The sequence below is a fragment of the Nomascus leucogenys genome, chromosome 4 (genome assembly GCF_006542625.1).
Source record: "Nomascus leucogenys isolate Asia chromosome 4, Asia_NLE_v1, whole genome shotgun sequence".
NCBI classification, from domain to species: domain Eukaryota; kingdom Metazoa; phylum Chordata; class Mammalia; order Primates; family Hylobatidae; genus Nomascus; species Nomascus leucogenys.
The window spans coordinates 59,751,651-59,769,236 of NC_044384.1; the positions used below are offsets into that span (position 1 = coordinate 59,751,651).

The 17,586-nt window shown below is 41.0% G+C and overlaps 1 protein-coding gene across 1 annotated transcript in view; it reads left to right on the forward strand.

Annotated features, from left to right (window-relative positions):
- LOC100588257 (26S proteasome non-ATPase regulatory subunit 8-like) overlaps positions 1-17,586 on the forward strand; it is a 61,542-nt gene that overhangs the window by 18,756 nt on the left and 25,200 nt on the right. The window contains 1 exon segment of the mRNA XM_012506223.2: positions 10,456-10,564. Within this exon segment, the coding sequence (XP_012361677.2) occupies positions 10,456-10,564 (109 nt within the window).

A 17,586-nucleotide genomic window follows, 5' to 3' on the forward strand; every position in this document is an offset into this window, starting at 1 on the left:
CCTGGCCAACATGGTGAAACACCATCTCTACTAAAAATACAAAAATTAGCCAGGCATGGTGGTGGGTGCCTGTAATCCCAGGTATTTGGAAGGCTGAGGCAGGACAATAACTTGAACTTGGGAGACAGAGGTTACAGTGAGCTGAGATCACGCCACTGCACTCCAGCCTGGGTGACAGAGCGAGACTGAGTCTCAAAAAAAAAATTTAAGAAATCTATTATGATAGCATCTTAGAGCTGTAAATGTTTTAGAAACATTAGCCTTCTACTTACTACATTTAAAAATCACTATAGAATTTCAGTATCACAAATCTGACCTTGAAGAATTCCATACAATTTTTTTGGGGGGATATGATATATTTTGCAAATGTCATATATATTCCCTTTGAATTAACATATTCATTGTTTTTCTTTTATATAACTTACTTACTGAGAGAACCAGTTACGGGCTCTGCCTTCAAGGAGATTACATTTTTCTGCACAGACAATTAGTCCGCCAAGCCATTATAAGAATGTGTAGTAAGTGATCTAAGTGGAGAAACAGAAGGATCTCTGGGAGAACATAGTAATAGAGATGAAAATTACTATTCATAGCAGTTTCATAAGGAAAGAACTGTATGTTACATTAGATTGTACACAGACATTTATAAAAAGTAATCCTTTAACAGGAAACAGATAAAAAGCATTTTGTGTCTGTGAGAAATGGTTTTTTTTTTTGCCTTTGGAAACCTGGAAACATACATAAAATTTTTTGAACAAATCACTTATAGTCACTAGAGTAGAGCTATGAAATTAATGCTGGGGCAATATTTTTCTTTTAGTTTTCAAGGCATATAAATAGTTGTATATAACAAAACTTTATTTTATTCTAGCAGGTGTAGCTAAGGGAAAAACAACTCTAAAAACTAAACAAATAAAAAAAACCTCTAAACATCAGCAGACTTTTCATTCTCTGTGAAAGTTTTTCCGCCTATTACTCATGGAGAATATCCTTTCCTTAGGAGAATTATGATCCTAATTAGAAACTCGTAGTTACCCCCAACTGACATTTAAAAAGCAACAGTTTGCATTTGCAGTATAGACCATTTCAGGTTCATGGTAACTTTTGCTTATTTAAGAAATAAATATATGGAAATTTGTCATTCGTTCTATGAAAAAAGCAAGGGAGAAAATATTCACAGAATCAATGATTCATAGTTATTTTGTTAGAGTGAAAAGCCATCTCTTGAGAAGGACAATAGTTCAGTGAACAAATGCCACAGTGCATGGGATGACACAGGCTATACTCTTAACCTGAATGGAGGAGGAAGTACGTTTTTTTGCTCAAGGACAGTTTTGATGCAATTGAAATATTACAAAGTCCTACTCATTGTTCATGAGTAATTTGATTTTAATGATGATCCTTTGTGTAAGATGCATATATTCTGACAATGAACTCCCCTTTCTACTCCCAAAATAGAACGTTTGAAGTCTCCTATTATTCCCCCCTTTTTTTTTTGATAGAGTCTCACTGTGTTGCCCAAGCTGGAGTAGAGTGGCATGATCTGGGCTCACTGCAACCTTCGCCTCCTGGGTTCTAGAGATTCTCCTGCCTCAACCTCCCAAGTAGCTGACATTACAGGTGCATGCCACCACACCTGGCTAATTTGTTTTTGTATTTTTAGTAGAGATGGGCTTTCACCATTTTGGCCAGGCTTGTCTGGAACTCCTGGCATCAAGTGATCTGCCTGCCTAGGCCTCCCAAAGTGCTGGGATTATAGGTGTGAGCCACTGCCCCAGCCAAATTCTCCTGTTGTTCCTTATTAACATTTTCTGTATCATTTCCACAACTTGGGCTTATTCTAAGTGCCAAATTCATGTCTAGCAATCAGAATGTACTCTGACCCCTTCCCCAGGGACAATTTTCAGGGTGTTTGTATTGAACTGGAGAATGTTAGAGGTGAACATAGCAATACAGATCATCTAATCCCTTATTTTACAGGTGGAAAACTACATCTTGAGGAGTTTAGTTACATATCTGATAGGTTGCAGTGCTCCAGCTAGAACTCAGGAAAGAGGAGAAGGTACAAGAAAATGTCTGTTGATGAAGAATTGACTGTGATAGCCGTGGAGCCCACCTTGTTTAATTTTAGTCCTCACAATAATCTTATGTCATTGGAAAATCCCTATTTTTATTCCCACACAGCTTTATTGAGAAATAATTGACAAACAAAATTGTAGAAGTTTAAGGTGTACGACCCATGATTTGATATACATATATATTATGAAATGACTACCACAATCAAGTTAGTCAACACATCTATCACCTCACCTATTTACCATTTTTTTTGGTGTTGTTTTGTGGTGAGAACATTTAAGATCTATCTGTCAGCAAATTTCAGCTATACAAATTCCGTGCATTAAGTACATTTACAATGTTGTACAACCATTATTACTATCCATTTCCAGAACTTTTTCATCATCCAAAACAGAAGCTCTATGCCCATTAAATAATAACTCCTCATGCTCCTTCCCAACAGCCCCTGGTAATTTCTATTCTACTTTCAGCCTCTATGAATTTGCCTATTCTTGATACTTAATATAAATAGAATAATAAAATATTTGTCTTTCTATGTTTGGCTTATTTCGCTTAGCATAATAGTTTCAAGATTTCAAGGGTTGATAGCATGTATCAAAATTTCATTTCTTTATTATTATTATTATTTGTAGAGACAGAATCTCACTATATTGCCCAGGCTGGTCTCGAACTCCTGGGCTCAAGTTATCTTTGCACCTTGGCCTCCCAAAGTGCTGGGATTGCAGGTGTGAGCCACTGCACCCAGCCTCATTCTTTCTGATTGCTGGATAAGATTCTGCTGTATGTATATATCACATTTTGTTTATCCATTCATCTGTCAGTGAGCATTTGAATTGTTTCCACCTTTTGGCTCCTGTGAATAATGCTGCCATGAATATTGATGTACAAGTATCTGGAATGTAGTTTTATCATACCCTCAGTGTGTATTTCCTCCCATTATCCTTCTCTTTAAATTTTTTTTTCTAGCAATTCCATCATGTTAGTATTTTCTGGTTAATCTGAAAATAGTCTGCTGGGTTTCCTCTCTCTAATGTCAAATGTTTTAAAAATTTTCTTTTGCATAATATCAGAATTGATATTGGTTCACTATTGAGACTTCCCATTCAAGTATTATGTCTTGCCTCTCTATTATTCAGGTTTAAATAATTGTGCCCTCAGCAGAGTTTTGAGCATGTTAATATTGTTCCTCTGCATTCTTAAAGACTATTCTTAGGTATGTTCTTTGATGGTTATTTACTTATTTATTTATTCTGAGACAGAGTCTTGCTCTGTTGCCCAGGCTGGAGTGCAGTGGCGCACGATCTTGGCTCACTACAACCTCCACCACCTGGGTTCAAGCGATTCTCCTGCCTCAGCCTCCTGAGTAGCTGGGATTACAGGTGTGTGTCACTATGCCCAGTTAATTTTTGTTATTTTTAGTAGAGATGGGGTTTCACCATATTGGCCAGGCTGGTCTTGAACTTCTGACCTCAAGTGATCGACCCGCCTCGGCCTCCCAAAAATGCTAGGATTACAGGTGTGAGCCACCACGTCTAGCCTTTGATGGCTATTTTTAGTGGAATATTTACCATTTTATTTTCTACTGCTTATTGTTGGTATTCTAGAAAGCCATTAATTCTTGCATAGTAATGTTATTATTGATACCATTATTTAATAATATTTATATGATAAATTCTAAACTGTTAGTTAATGTTTTAAATTGGTAGCGTACTTACGATCCTTCTCTGCATGGATTGCTTTTGTACTTACTAAATATATATATTTAACAGAAAGAACATTTGCTTTAAAAGATTAGATTGTTGCTGCACATTATCCATATGTAGGGAGTAGCAGCATTTATCTTAGAGGCAGATGGTTTGTTTTTTTCTTTAAGCAAAATCTTAGTGGATCTTTTGGTTATGGAAATCTTAGACTGGTGAGGATTGAAAAAAGGAAAATGAAGCCATTCTCTCTAATAAAGTAATACCATGAACATTCTCAAATTCCTTTGCTACATAAAGAGGGATGGGATGGGAAACCCCAAGGCTGAGGAAAGAGAAACCATGGGGAGAAATGGCCCCAGTGGGGAGCGGAGTCCCATGCAAATATGGCTGCTAAGAAATGCCCTGTAAGGGAATGTCTGAGTGACAATGTTATCTAGTATTAAATTGTAAGTTGATTCCTGTTTTGTGCTCTGTTGTGATCTGTTCTAAAATAAAATACATTAATAGAAAATTTGAGGTATAGTAAGGCCAACAGTTCCGGAAATGATTGCCACTGAAAGATAAATTACTCACAGTTTCCAAGAGGAACTCTACAAATTCCACGCATTAAGTACATTTACAATATTGTACAACCATTATTTGTATCTTTATGAATTTGCCTATTCTTGATACTTAATATAAGTAGAATAATAAAATATTTGTCTTTCTATGTCTGGCTTATTTCACTTAGCATAACAGTTTCAAGGTTTCAAGGGTTGATGGCATGTATCAAAATTTCATTTCATTTTTTTTTTCTTTGAGACGAAGTCTCGCTCTTGTCCTCCAGGCGTGCAATGGCGTGATCTCGGCTCACTGCAACCTCTGCCTCCTGGGTTCAAGATTCTCCTGTCTTAGCCTCCCGAGTAGCTGGGATTACAGGCACCTGCTACCATGCCCGGCTAATTTTTGTATTTTTAGTAGAGACGGGGTTTCACCATGTTGATTAGGCTGGTCTCGAACTCCTGACCTCAGGTGATCCACCCGTCTAGGCCACCCAATGTGCTGGGATTACAGGCGTGAGCCACCGAGCCTGGCCAAAATTTCATTTCTTTACTATTGTTATTATTATTATTAGTAGTAGTAGAGACAGGGTCTCACTATGTTGCCCAGGATGGTCTTTAACTCCTGGGCTCAAGCTATCTTCCCACCTTGGCCTCCCAAAGTGCTGGGATTCCAGGTGTGAGCCACTGCACCCAGCCTCATTCTTTTTTATGGCTGGATAATATTCTGTTGTATGTGTATGCCACATTTTGTATATACCACAAGAGGAAGGGGGCAGGGACAATGAGGGAGGCAGGAGGCCCAGGCAAGGTGACTCAGGCATGCTATATTCCAAATGAGGCACACCCAGCATATGCACACAGGGCAGATATAAAAGCATCTTCTCAGGAGCTAGAAACATGGTGAGTACACAATCCTTCTCAGTGGTTCTAAACCTTCAATAAAGTTCTATCATATGCAACTAGCTTATGTTAATAGTACTTTGGAGAATAAATGAAACAGGGCTGTTTTTCAGGTTGCAGATGTTGCTACAGGAAGTGACTAGAGTAGAAAACCCAAGTGAGAGATAGATGACCAGGAGAAATGCAACCACTTCCCACCAAGAATTCTTACAAGTACTGAGGAAGGCTGCAGACATCATGTGGGATGGAGGCCCAAGGCGACTTATTTGGGGAATAAATGCCTCAAGAAGGCTGGGGAAGTTGGAAACAGCCAGTGTAAGGCCCTTGGGTTATGATGGCAGGAATTCTAGTTTTCAAAGCTTGGGAAACACTAGGTAGTGGCTGTTCTTAAAGGAGGGATCCTTTACAAAAGTGATTCTGAGGTCATGGGCATGAATTTTGGGAATCAGATAAAAATGATGTGGTTTCCATAAAAACGTGTAACATTTTATATATCACATCGACAGCTAACAGAAGCTCTAGAGAACATCTATAGATGTTGGTCCATGAACCTCGAATGAAGGTTCATGTGCCTTAGAAGTCACAGTAAAAGAAACGAACATGATATGTTCTCTTTGGATTGGTCATGACACACCTGGTTCAGTTATGCATCCTTAATACCACTACATGTTTTAATTGCCATAACCACTTTTTCTTTAATCAGCTCTATTGTCTGGGTTCTTACCTATAATGTAGTATGAAATTAGGTCAACTTAAAATGTAGAAGTTTATTGTAAATGCCAGGACAGTTTTCTAGTATTTACTATGAAGGGGTTATTATTTCTTTCTAAAATAAGTCAAGTTTGGACTCATTTTCTTATCCTTCTTTCTATTTAAGAGTATCATATTAAAAGCGTGGTTCCTTAAGTTCTGGGAAGAATTGAAGGAAATGATTACCAAAAGGGAGACTTTGCCAGGTGCAATTATGCACACCTGTAGTCCCAGCTACTTAGGAGGCTGTGGCAGGAGGATTGCTTGTGTACTGGAGCTCTGGGCTGTAGTGCGCTATGCTGATCAGGTTTCTGCACTAAGTTTGGCATCAACATAGTGACTTCTTAGCAGCAGATCAAAACTCCTGTGCTGATCAGTAGTGGGATCACACCTGTGAATAGCCACTATCCTCTAGTCTGGGCAACATGGTGAGACCTCTGTTTCTAAAAAAAAATTGATTAAAAAATAAAAAAGACAAAAAGTAAATTTTATTATCAAGTTATTGAAAAGTTTTCTGAATAGTTCAAAGGAGAAATAAAAATCACATATCACATAATGAAATAGTGAAAGACTGCTTGACATTTCTCTTAAAATTTTAATAAGTAATTTGATAATTTAATGCTGGTTAATACCTGCTTTGGCACCATAAATTAGAAGTCATTTCGCTGGGCGCAGTGGCTCATGCCTGTAATCCCAGCACTTTGGGAGGCTGAGCGGGCAGATCACGAGGTCAGGAGATCGAGACCATCCTGGCTAACACGGTGAAACCCCATCTCTACTAAAAATACAAAAAAAAAAAACAAAAAAAAAACAACATAGCCGGGTGTGGTGGCAGGTGCCTGTAGTCCCAACTACTCGGGAGGCTGAGGCAGGAGAATGGCGTGAACCCGGGACCAGAGGTTGCAGTGAGCTGAGATTGCGCCACTGCACTCTAGCCTGGGGGACAGAGCGAGACTCTGCCTTTAAAAAAAAAAAAATGAAGTCATTTCACTGGTAAAACGACATCTAGAATGACTAAAACAGTCTACAAGAGTTTCATAACATACATTTCAACAATCTGCCTTTATCTATAGGCAGCATCTTAAGTCGCATTTTTTGTATTGTATAATGAAGAATTTGTCTAGTGTTTGCCCCAGGTTCCTGGGACAGAGATTTTAAACCACTGGAATTTCCTCAGTGATAGGAGTGTCTGTTTTTCCTGGTGGGCCCCTCAGACCAAGCCTGAGTTTTCACTAGTGAGATGACTCATGGTGGGCCCCTAGTTTTGGAACGGGAACTGGCCATGCTAGAAAGACCAACTATGTGATTTAGAGAGGTGGAGCTTTGAGCCAAGTGGTATCAGTCCAACTTCCAGGAAGGGGAGTGGGGCTGGAGGTTAAGTTCAGTCAGGTAGCCAATGATGCAATCAATCAGGCCCACATAATAAAACCCCAATAAAATCTATAGACTCTGAAGCTCCAATGAGCTTCTCAGTTGGTGAACACAACGAGCCAGGAGGGTGATACATCCTGATTCCAGAGGGAAAGGACGTGGGAGTTTCATGTTTGAGATCCTCCCAGCCCTCACTCTACAGGTCTCTTCTTTTGGTTGGTCCTGATTTGTATCTTTTATAATAAAATTGAAGACAATAAGCTGGCATGGTGGCTTACACCTGTAATGCCAGTACTTTGGGAGGCTGAGGCTGGTGGATCACTTGAGGCCAGGAGTTTGAGACCAGCCTGGCCAACATGGTGAAACCCCATCTCTACTAAAAATACAAAAATTAGCCGGGTGTGGTGGCGCATGCCTATAATCCTAGCTACTTGGGAGGCTGAGGCAGGAGAATCACTTGAACCCGGGAGGCGGAGGTTGCAGTGAGCTGAGATCATGCCACTGCACTCCAACTGGGGTGACAGAGTGAGACTCCGTCTCAAAAAATGGGAATGGCCCAAGGGACATTTCCCCCCTACAACCCCAAAAGAACCCCAAAACTGAAGACAATCAATATGGTGCTATTCTGAGTTCTGTGAATTGTCCTATTAAATTATCAAATCTGAGGCAGATAATAAGACCCTCCAGGTTTTTAACTAGTTGGACAGAAGCATGGGTGGCTTTGGGACTCTGGAGCTGGTGGCTGGTGCCTAAGTGGGGAGGTTCTTGTGGAGGACTGTGTTCTCAGCCTGTGGGGTCTGTATGATCTCCAGGTAGTTAGCACTGCAATTGTGCTGCAGAAGGAGTTCAGATGGATGAAGAAAAACTTCTCGGCTGGGTGCAGTGACTTGTGTCTGTAATCCCAGCTCTTTGGGAGGCTGACGCAGGTGGATAACTTGAGGCCACGAGTTCTAGACCAGCCTGGCCAACATAGTGAGACCCCTGTCTTTACAAAAAATAAAATATTAGCTGGGTGCAATGGTGTGCACCTGTGGCCCCAGCTACTTGGGAGGCTGAGGAAAGAGGATCATTTGAGCCCGGGAAGTTGAGGCTGCAGTGAGCTATGATCATGCTGCCACTGCACTCTAGCCTGAGTGACAAAGTGAGACTGGTCTCAAAAAAAATTTTTTTGTTTAGTATGCTTGGGTAATGGGTGATATGGTTTGGCTGTGTCCCCATCCAAATCTCATTTTGAATTGTAGCTCCCCATAATTCCCACATGTTATGGTAGGAACCCGGTGAAGATAATTGAATCATGGGGGCAGTTTCCCCCATCCTGTTCTCGTGGAAGTGAATAAGTCTCACGAGATCTGATGGTTTCATAAGGGGAAACCCCTTTCACTTGGCTCTCATTTCTTTCTTGTCTGCTGCCATGTAAGACATGCCTTTCACCTCCCACCATGATTGTGAGGCCTCCCCAGCCACGTGGAACTGTGAGTCCATTACACCTCTTTTTCTTTACAAATTACTCAGTCTCAGGTATGCCTTTATCAGCAGTGTGAAAACGGACTGATACAGTGGGTAAATACAAAGCATGAAAGAACCCCAGAAACCATGGAGAAAACAGAACCTCTGGAGATTGCCATGAGTGCAAAGCCAGCTCTAAACACATATAGGAACTAAGTGAAGTTTGTGTTCAGTGCCATTTGGGGACCTGGCCTTCACTCAAACCACCATCCTCCCTCTGTTCAGTTTCCCAGTGCCTACAAGCTACCCAGGCAGACCAGAGTCATCCACACAGTTGTCTTCCCAACTTCAGAACGCGTTCTTCCTATTGCCCCCCATCAGAAGTGGCTCTCAGTTATCATACCGGGAAGGTCTGATAAACTCACTCTCCCTAAGCTCTATTCACTGACGAGTGAAAAACATGATTCTTCCATGAGCATTTCCCCTGTCCCTTTTATGAGAGTTGAGCTGTGATGGGAAGATTTCCTTTTCACCACCTGTTATCTTTTCTCAAATCTTACCGTTAACCTAATTCCTAAGGGTTTGGCGATTTTTGGGTTTTAATAGACCTCTATTGAAATATACTTTACCACTCTACCAGCCAAAACCAGCTAGTTGAAGAGGTGGGAAAAGAATGGGGGCTGGGCGTGGTGACTCACGCCTGTAATCCCAGAACTTTGGGAGACCGAGGCAGGCGGATCACAAGGTCAGGAGATAGAGACCATCCTGGCTAACACAGTGAAACCCCGTCTCTACTAAAAATACAAAAATTAGCCGGGCATGGTGGCGGGCGCCTGTAGTCCCAGCTACTCGGGAGGCTGAGGCAGGAGAATGACGTGAACCTGGGAGGCAGAGCTTGCAGTGAGCCAAGATTGCGCCACTGCACTCCATCCAGCTTGGGCAACAAAGTGAGACTCCGTCTCAAAAAAAAAAAAAAAAAAAAAAAAGAGTGGGGAATAAAGGTTTAAGGAAGGCATGGGGCATGGGTGACATGTGGCTATAGAACCTTGGAAGGACTCTGGAAGCAGAGGCAGAAGCCTGCCTTGTTGGGTGGAGTTAATTTCTAAAACTTTGATTTTATGGTCTTAGACATAGCCATGTGGAATGAAATCTGGAGAAAATGATATAAGTAACTGTATGACTACCTCATCCACCTAGAGGAAGGTGGTCTTGGTCCAACTTCTAGAAACAGAAAAGCAGTGGGAATAAGGCACAGTGGGAAAAGTGTGGGCTGGCTCTGGTCTCACCTTTGCCACTGGGCAGCCGTATGAACTTGGTGCAGTTATTTAACCTTCCTGGGTCAGAATCTTCAAAGGTGACATATAGGGATCAGACTAGATGATTGATTTATAGGGCACCTCTGGCTAGAAACCCACTTTCTGATAATCATGAATATGGTGAATGGGATTCACCCCTTCTTTGCAAGGATGGTACAATACTGTAGGTTCTGAGCTCCTCTGCCTGTGAAATCTCTCATTTCTTAAAAGATCCCATCTCTATCTCCTGTTGCCAGTCACATCCTCTTCAAGGGCCACCATACTTAGCATATATCATCTTTCTCTTTTACTTTGATAGTGATCATTTTTTCCTTAAACCTTTCAAATTGTTGTTTTTGGCTTTAAATTTAGGCGTATAGTTTCCACGGGACTTTGGACTTAGGTCATCTCCTGGGGAGGGACACTGTGGGCAGCAGTGAATCCTGGAAGCAGGATCAGAAGCAAGACAGAAATAGCAGAGGTGAGTCTGGGGTTTAGCTTGAGAACAGATCAAGTGAAAAACTCCCCTTAGGGGTGAAGAGCAAGTACCGAATCAGGAGCAAGCATCGATTCAGAAATGCAGGCACAGACACAATATCCATAGATCAAGGAGCCTCTAAACCACAGAAGACTTCTCACATAATCCCAGATGCACCAGGACCCAGTGTTTGGCCTTTTCAGGGCATGGCCAAGCAGATGCTGAAAGGCTGCAGCGAGCTGGAGGCCATTATCCTAAGTGAATTAACGCAGGAACAGAAAACAAAATACTGCATGTTCTCACTTATAAGTGAGATCTAAACATTGGGTACTCATGGACATGCAGATGGCAACGGTAGACACTGGGGGCTACTAAAGCAGGGAGTGAGGAGGGGGGAAAGTGGTGAAAAATCAACTATTGGGTACTATGCTCCCTACCTGGGTGACGGCATCACTTGTATCCCAGACCTCAGCATCACACAGTATACCCAAGCAACAACCTGCAAGTGTACCTCCTGAATATAAAAGTTGAAATTATAAATAAAATAAAATAAAATGTTCCAATTTCCAGACCAAAAAAAAAATGTTAAAGAAAAGCTGCTGCAATGTAAGAGCTGACCACTCTGGGTAGATTCTGCTCTGCTGGTTGCAAAACAGAGTTATAGAGCAGGCAAAATGTATGTGTGTTTGTGTGGAAAGAGGTAGGGAGTGGTGAGTGATTGGCCTAAGAGGTCATCCCATTCTGAATACTTAGATATTAAAATATCTTCAAAAGCGGGTTGGGCGCGGTGGCTCATGCCTGTAATCCCAGCATTTTGGGAGGCCAAGGCAGGTGGATCATGAGGTCAGGAGTTCGAGACTAGCCTGGCCAACATGGTGAAACCCCATCTCTACTGAAAATACAAAAATTAGCTGGCCATGGTGGTGGGTGCCTGTAGTCCCAGCTACCCAGGAGGCTGAGGCAGGAGAGTCGCTTGAACCTGGGAGGTGGAGGTTGCAGTGAGCCAAGATCACGCCACTTCACTCCAGCCTGGGCAACAAGAGTGAAACTCCATCTTAAAAAAAAAAAAAAAAAACTTCAAAAGCTTCCTGAATAGGTGGTTATTTTATCATGATTTTTTTTTTTGTAAAGTGAAAGCAAATTTATTATGAAAGAATAAAAGAATGACTACTCCATAGACAGAACAGCCCTGAGGGCGGCTGGTGCTCATTTTTATGGTAATTTCTTGATGATATGCTGAACTAGGGGCGGATTATTCATGCCTCCCCTTTTTAGACCACATAGGGTAACTTCCTGACATTTGTAAACTGTCATGGTGCTGGTGCGAGTGTAGCAGTGAGGACGATCAGAGGTCACTCTCATGGCCATTTTGGTTTTGGTGGGTTTTGACTGGCTCCTTCACTGAAACCTGTTTTATCAGCAAGCCCTTTATGACCCGTATTTTGTGCTGACCTCCTATTTCATCCAGTGACTTAGAATGCCTTAACCATCTGGGAATGCAGCCTGGTAGGTTTCAGCCTCATTTTACCCAGCTCCTATTTAAGATGGAGTTGCTCTGGTTCACAAGCCTCTGACATTTCCCCCCTTCTTTTCATAAGAGAACCCTTAATCCTAAGGATTGCAGAGGGATGAAGATCCATCTTCTGTAACTTCTTAGGCTGAATAGGGGCAATGATATTCCTGCCTAACTAGGAGGGTCTCTTGCATTCAGGGTAGAGAGGAGCTCAGTCAGAAAGCATCAGTATAGTAAGGTCCAGTCGTAAGTCTTGAGTTTCGACAAAAAGTGGTATCCGGAAGATTAATAAGTGTTTAAGAAAACATTCAGTAAACTTGTCCTGTATTCCTACACAAAGAGTATAACAGCAATATATTCCACAAAAGTAAAGCAAAATAAGTAAAGTGATTCCAAGTAAACTAAATTGGAAGGCTTTTCATGAACTGGGCAACTGTTGGAACTAAGCCGATATGGGGTTGCTAGATGATTCCAGTATGTGCCTAGGATTAGAATATTGATCCAGATTTTTGCATTACCAAACCTCTTGTTTCTTCTGAGTAGCAGTCAGAGATTACTGACTGGCTCACAAGAATAAGCAGGGTTAGCCCAAATTGCAGAAACAAACTTAAAAACAACTAATGAGACTAGAATTTAATAACAAGTGTACCACAGTTCTTGAAACATAATATTTCTCTCTCCAGTTTCCCATTTTTACTAAAGACAAACCATGGTAAGACTGATTTGCTTTATTATACTTGGCCTGATTATTTGCATAAAATGCAGCAAGAATAGTTATTTTTCACATAAGCTCTTTTAAAATTGGCTTTGATGGAACTCTGTTCCATAGAAGGAATTTCAGACAAGACTATTTAAAAGCTGAACCCAGCCATGGGTTTGTACCCTCAAACCCTCAGATACCTGTAAGTTGGGTAAATTTCTTTCCTCTTGAGGTCCCAAGGTAACTTGGGCCTCCTGGACCTGTTAGAAAGTGACATTCTTTATTTACCACAGGTTAGAAACCTTGTACAAGGACTATTGTAGGCAAGGCATGAGGCCAGTTCCCTATGGGGCTTTTATTGGCTCTGTAAGTTTAATTCCTTAAAGGAAAACACATCATTCCAGTCAAAGCCTTGGTAAAATAACCAGTTTCTCAAATTGTGTCCTGTTACAAAAGAAAACAGATTCTTATTGCACTTATGCAAATAACTATATTGCCATAAGTTAAGAATACTCACAACTAGTTTCCAAAGTCTGGAGAAATTAGGTAGAGAGAAACAAATGTGCTCCAAATTTTGCTCACAGCAGTATAATTTACTTAATTGCTACAAGCTGTAAATAGCTCAAAAGAAAAGTTTCACTGACTCTGAAAAACAAAACAAAGGATCAGCAGTGTTTCAAGCAAAGTTAAAAAGATTATTTCGGTTTTCTGCTGGTCCAGTTAATTCAGTTAACTCCTTTTCTGTTTGATATTCATGAACATTCCAGCTCTTCATGAGAGTTCTGAAAGTTGTTTCCTCTATTCTAATGTTATAATTTCCAAAGTTATTAGAAACCTGCATTTAAGAACACCTGCTAGAGTTCTATAGTTGTTTATCATGATTTTCATCATGATTTTCTTACCACTATTTAATTTACAAAGAAACTTAGCATTTATACTATATGTTGACATTGTGCCAACTGGGGCTTTCAAATTTTGCATAATTGGGTTATGGAACCAACATTTTTGGGGATAACAAGAGTAATTCATTTAATTCTCACAATAATCCCATGAGATAGGTATGGGGAATGAGGAAAATGAATTTCAAAGAGGTTAAGTAACTTGTCCAAGAGCAATTAGAGGGACCATAATGGAACTGGGATTCAAATATAAGCCTGTTAGACGACCTAAAATCCAAGAAAATTTCTCCACTATATGTGCCATCATCAACGGGGAACAAAAATGGTTTCTCTGTTAGAACATTATAGCTATTGTAGCATGAAAGGCCAAATCAAGATTTTCTTCACTTTTATTTTCTGCCAAAACTCTCAGCTCATTACATCTGTGGAACTTTGTTTTTTCTAGTGAGGGGTGAAACAGCCAAAATAAAAAGCAATCGTTATGAAAAAATATCTTTAGAGTTTCCCTAAGGGAGAAAATAGGTCAGAGAGAAAATCCTGTGACTACTAAGAGGCAGGGGTCTGTGCATGCACCTCTCCCCCACCCAAAAGGATGATCTAATGGGAAAAGTATGTTTGTTCAGTGACAGCAGAGAGTAGAGTTGAGAAGGGTCCCAGAGTTCTGCTTCCCCTCCCTGGGTTCTAGATGTGTGTTTGTGCATGTGTGTAGTATATAATAACATTCGACTCTAGGTAGGCTAGTGGTGTGTGAGTGCTTCCTTTCCCAAGTAAGGGTGGGGGAGACCCAAGCTTTGCAGAGAAGCCCCCTCCCACCAAAGCTTGGCATGGCAGTGGCAAATGCCTGTGAGGGTAGTGGCCTAGGCAGGGTGCCTGGGTCTTGTTCCCCACACTGCCCACCACCAGTCACGGCGAGTGGGACAGGAGAGCAATGGAAAGTTTCTTGTGCTCTCAAGAGAGGCTCAAGATTGGCTGAGAGAAGCTGGATGGAGTAGAAGTGGCTGCCAATCACGATGAAGGGGAGCCATCAGCAGATGCTGCATGACCCATTTGAAAGAGAAACCACAGTTGGCATACATGCCCCTCACTAAAGACCCAGCAAGGTGAGTGCTAGCTCCGTGGAGGCCCTGGAGGGTGGAGAGCCATCAAGAACCAGATGCCACTGTCCCTGGGGGCGCATGCCTGCAATCCCAGTACTTTGGGAGGCTGAAGCATTCGAGACTAGGGGCTCATTTGAGCCCAGAAATTTGAGACCAGCCTGGACAACATAGTGAGACCCTGTCTCTTAAAAAAAAAATTAGCCAGGTGTGGCGGCACATGCCTGTAGTCCAAGCTACTCACGAGGCTGAAGCAGAAGAATTGCTTGAGCCTGGGAGGTCAAGGCTGCAGTGAGCTGTGATTGCATCATTGCCCTCCAGCCTGGATGACAGAGTGGGATGCTCTCTCAAAACAAAAAACAAAAAACAAAAAACAACAACAAAAAAACAAGAACAACAACAACAAAAATCCCAGTTGCTTCTCCCACTCAAATATAGGCACTTCTACAAGCTCTCTAAAACTCATACCTTTATGTTAAAGTGGAACATAAGGTCCCTGGATTTTCCTGGGAAAAAAATTCTGACTTAACTAATAACGTCAATTTTTTTGTAATCATTGATTTGACTGAGTTTACCTAGAAATTATTAGACTAAACTTTCTGCTAATAGTAATGGAATCTCAGGGAAACAATTAAATCCTGTTATAAGAAAATAAAAATACAGTTTTACTCACTTTAGTCCTTGACTATAAAAACCCATTCCCCTGTATGTAATAATGCAAAACACATCCTAATATTTTCTGCCTGCCTCCGTGTTTTCCCACAGTTTTCCATTGGTTTCTTTCTTATTTCCTCCCACATGGGCTGAATTGCTAGGCTGTCCCTGTCAGCTTTCTTGGATTTAAAGGTCAGGAGCTCCAGGGGATCTCGAAGGTGTCAGATTGTTAGTTATTATTGTAATAACTGTTCAGTTAACTAAAAGCTTTATGAATTTGTATATTGAAAAGTTTCAGATGGTTGCTATTTATTTTAGCTTGCTCCTCTTGCAATAAAAGCTTTCTATTTAATTATTAATTTGGCTGTTATTCCTGGCAATTCTTGGCTATAAATAAATGTTTTCAAAACACTATCCAAAAACCACTAAGGGTTTTTTCCTAGTGGTAGAGCTGTTCTATTTGAGATTCGGATGCTGTAAGTAGTGTTTAACCATGAATAAATACTACTGATATAAATTAAATTTAAATAATAGTTTCTTCATGATTCTGGGAGGGCTGGGAGCATTGTGTATATAATAGTTTAATATAATAATGATATTATAATAATAGTTTCTTCATGATTTTGGAAGTGACTGCATTGACAGTTTAGACAAAACTTGTGAAGTCTTAATTGTAATTGGAGGACCAAAAGAATTATGTTATTTATCAATTATAATGAAAGCAGAAATAACTATTGGAGATTGTAATGACTGGTTTTATGTGTCAATTTGGATAGGCTATAGTACCTAATTGTTCAATCAAACACTAATCTAAGTGTTGCTGTGAAGGTATTTTGTGAATATGCTTAACAGCTACAATTAACTGAGTTTAAGTAAAGGAGACTATTCTTGTGTGTGGGCCTCATTCGATCAGTTGAAAGCTGAAGATAGAAATCAAGGTTTCTCTGAGAAAGAAGAAATCCTGCCTCAAGGCTGTAGTGTTAGCTCCTCCCTCGGTGTCTACAGCCTGCTAGCCCGCCCTATGGATTTGGAACTTGCCAGCCCCCACGATCTTGTAAGCCCATTCCTGGAAACCTCTCCCTGTCACTCCTGTCTCTGTGTGTATGTGTGTACGTATGCATGTATGTACTCATCCATTCTATTTATCTCTCTCCTACTGGTTCTGTTTTTCTGGAGAACTTTGCTGGATTAATTTTGAGTTTTGTGCTAAGAATGGCTCTAGAGGAAAGCATTTTAAGGATGAGTTTTCTGGATTGGTATGGAATATGATTAAGTTTAAATCCAGTGATAAAAATGATACTGATAGTCTGTGACATGATGTGGCAATAGAGATATGCAAAATGTCACCACTGGATACTCCTAATCAAATAGTTATAAGAGGCAAGGTTATGGGTGGCCATGTAATTGAAGCCTTAGAGCATTTTTGTCAAATGGAGAATAATGAGATTTGTTGTGTGATGGATTTTTTTTTTTTTTTTGAGACAGAGTCTTGCTCCGTTGCCAAGGCTGGAGTGCAGTGGTACAATCTCGGCTCACTGCAACCTCCGCTTCCCGGGTTCACACCATTCTCCTGCCTCAGCCTCCCGAGTGGCTGGTACTACAGGCGCTCGCCACCACACCTGGCTAATTTTTTGTATTTTTAGTAGAGACGGGGTTTCACCGTGTTAGCCAGGATAGTCTCCATCTCCTGATCTCATGATCTGCCTACCTCGGCTTCCCAAAGTGTTGGGATTACAGGCGTGAGCCACCACGCCCAGCCTATGAAGGATAATTTTTATGGGTCAGCTTGACTGGGTCAATGTCTAAACATTGCCTCTGAGTGTGTCTATGAGTGTTTCTGGATGAGATTAGCACTTGAATCAGTTAATCCAGCAAAGCAGATTACCCTCCTCAACGTTGGTGGTTATCATCCAATCTGTTGAGGTCCTGAATAGAACAAAAGGCAGGGGAAGAGAGAACTTATTCCTTCTTTGCTTGATTGCTGAGCTGGGACTTCAGTATTCTGTGCACTTGGACTGGAATTTACAGCATCAGTTCCCCTGGATCTCAGGCGTTTGAACTCACATTAAACTATACCACTAACTTCTGGATCTCTAACTTGCAGATGGAAGATTATAGGACTTCTCAGCTTCCATAATTGCATGATCCAATTCCTTATGGTAAAT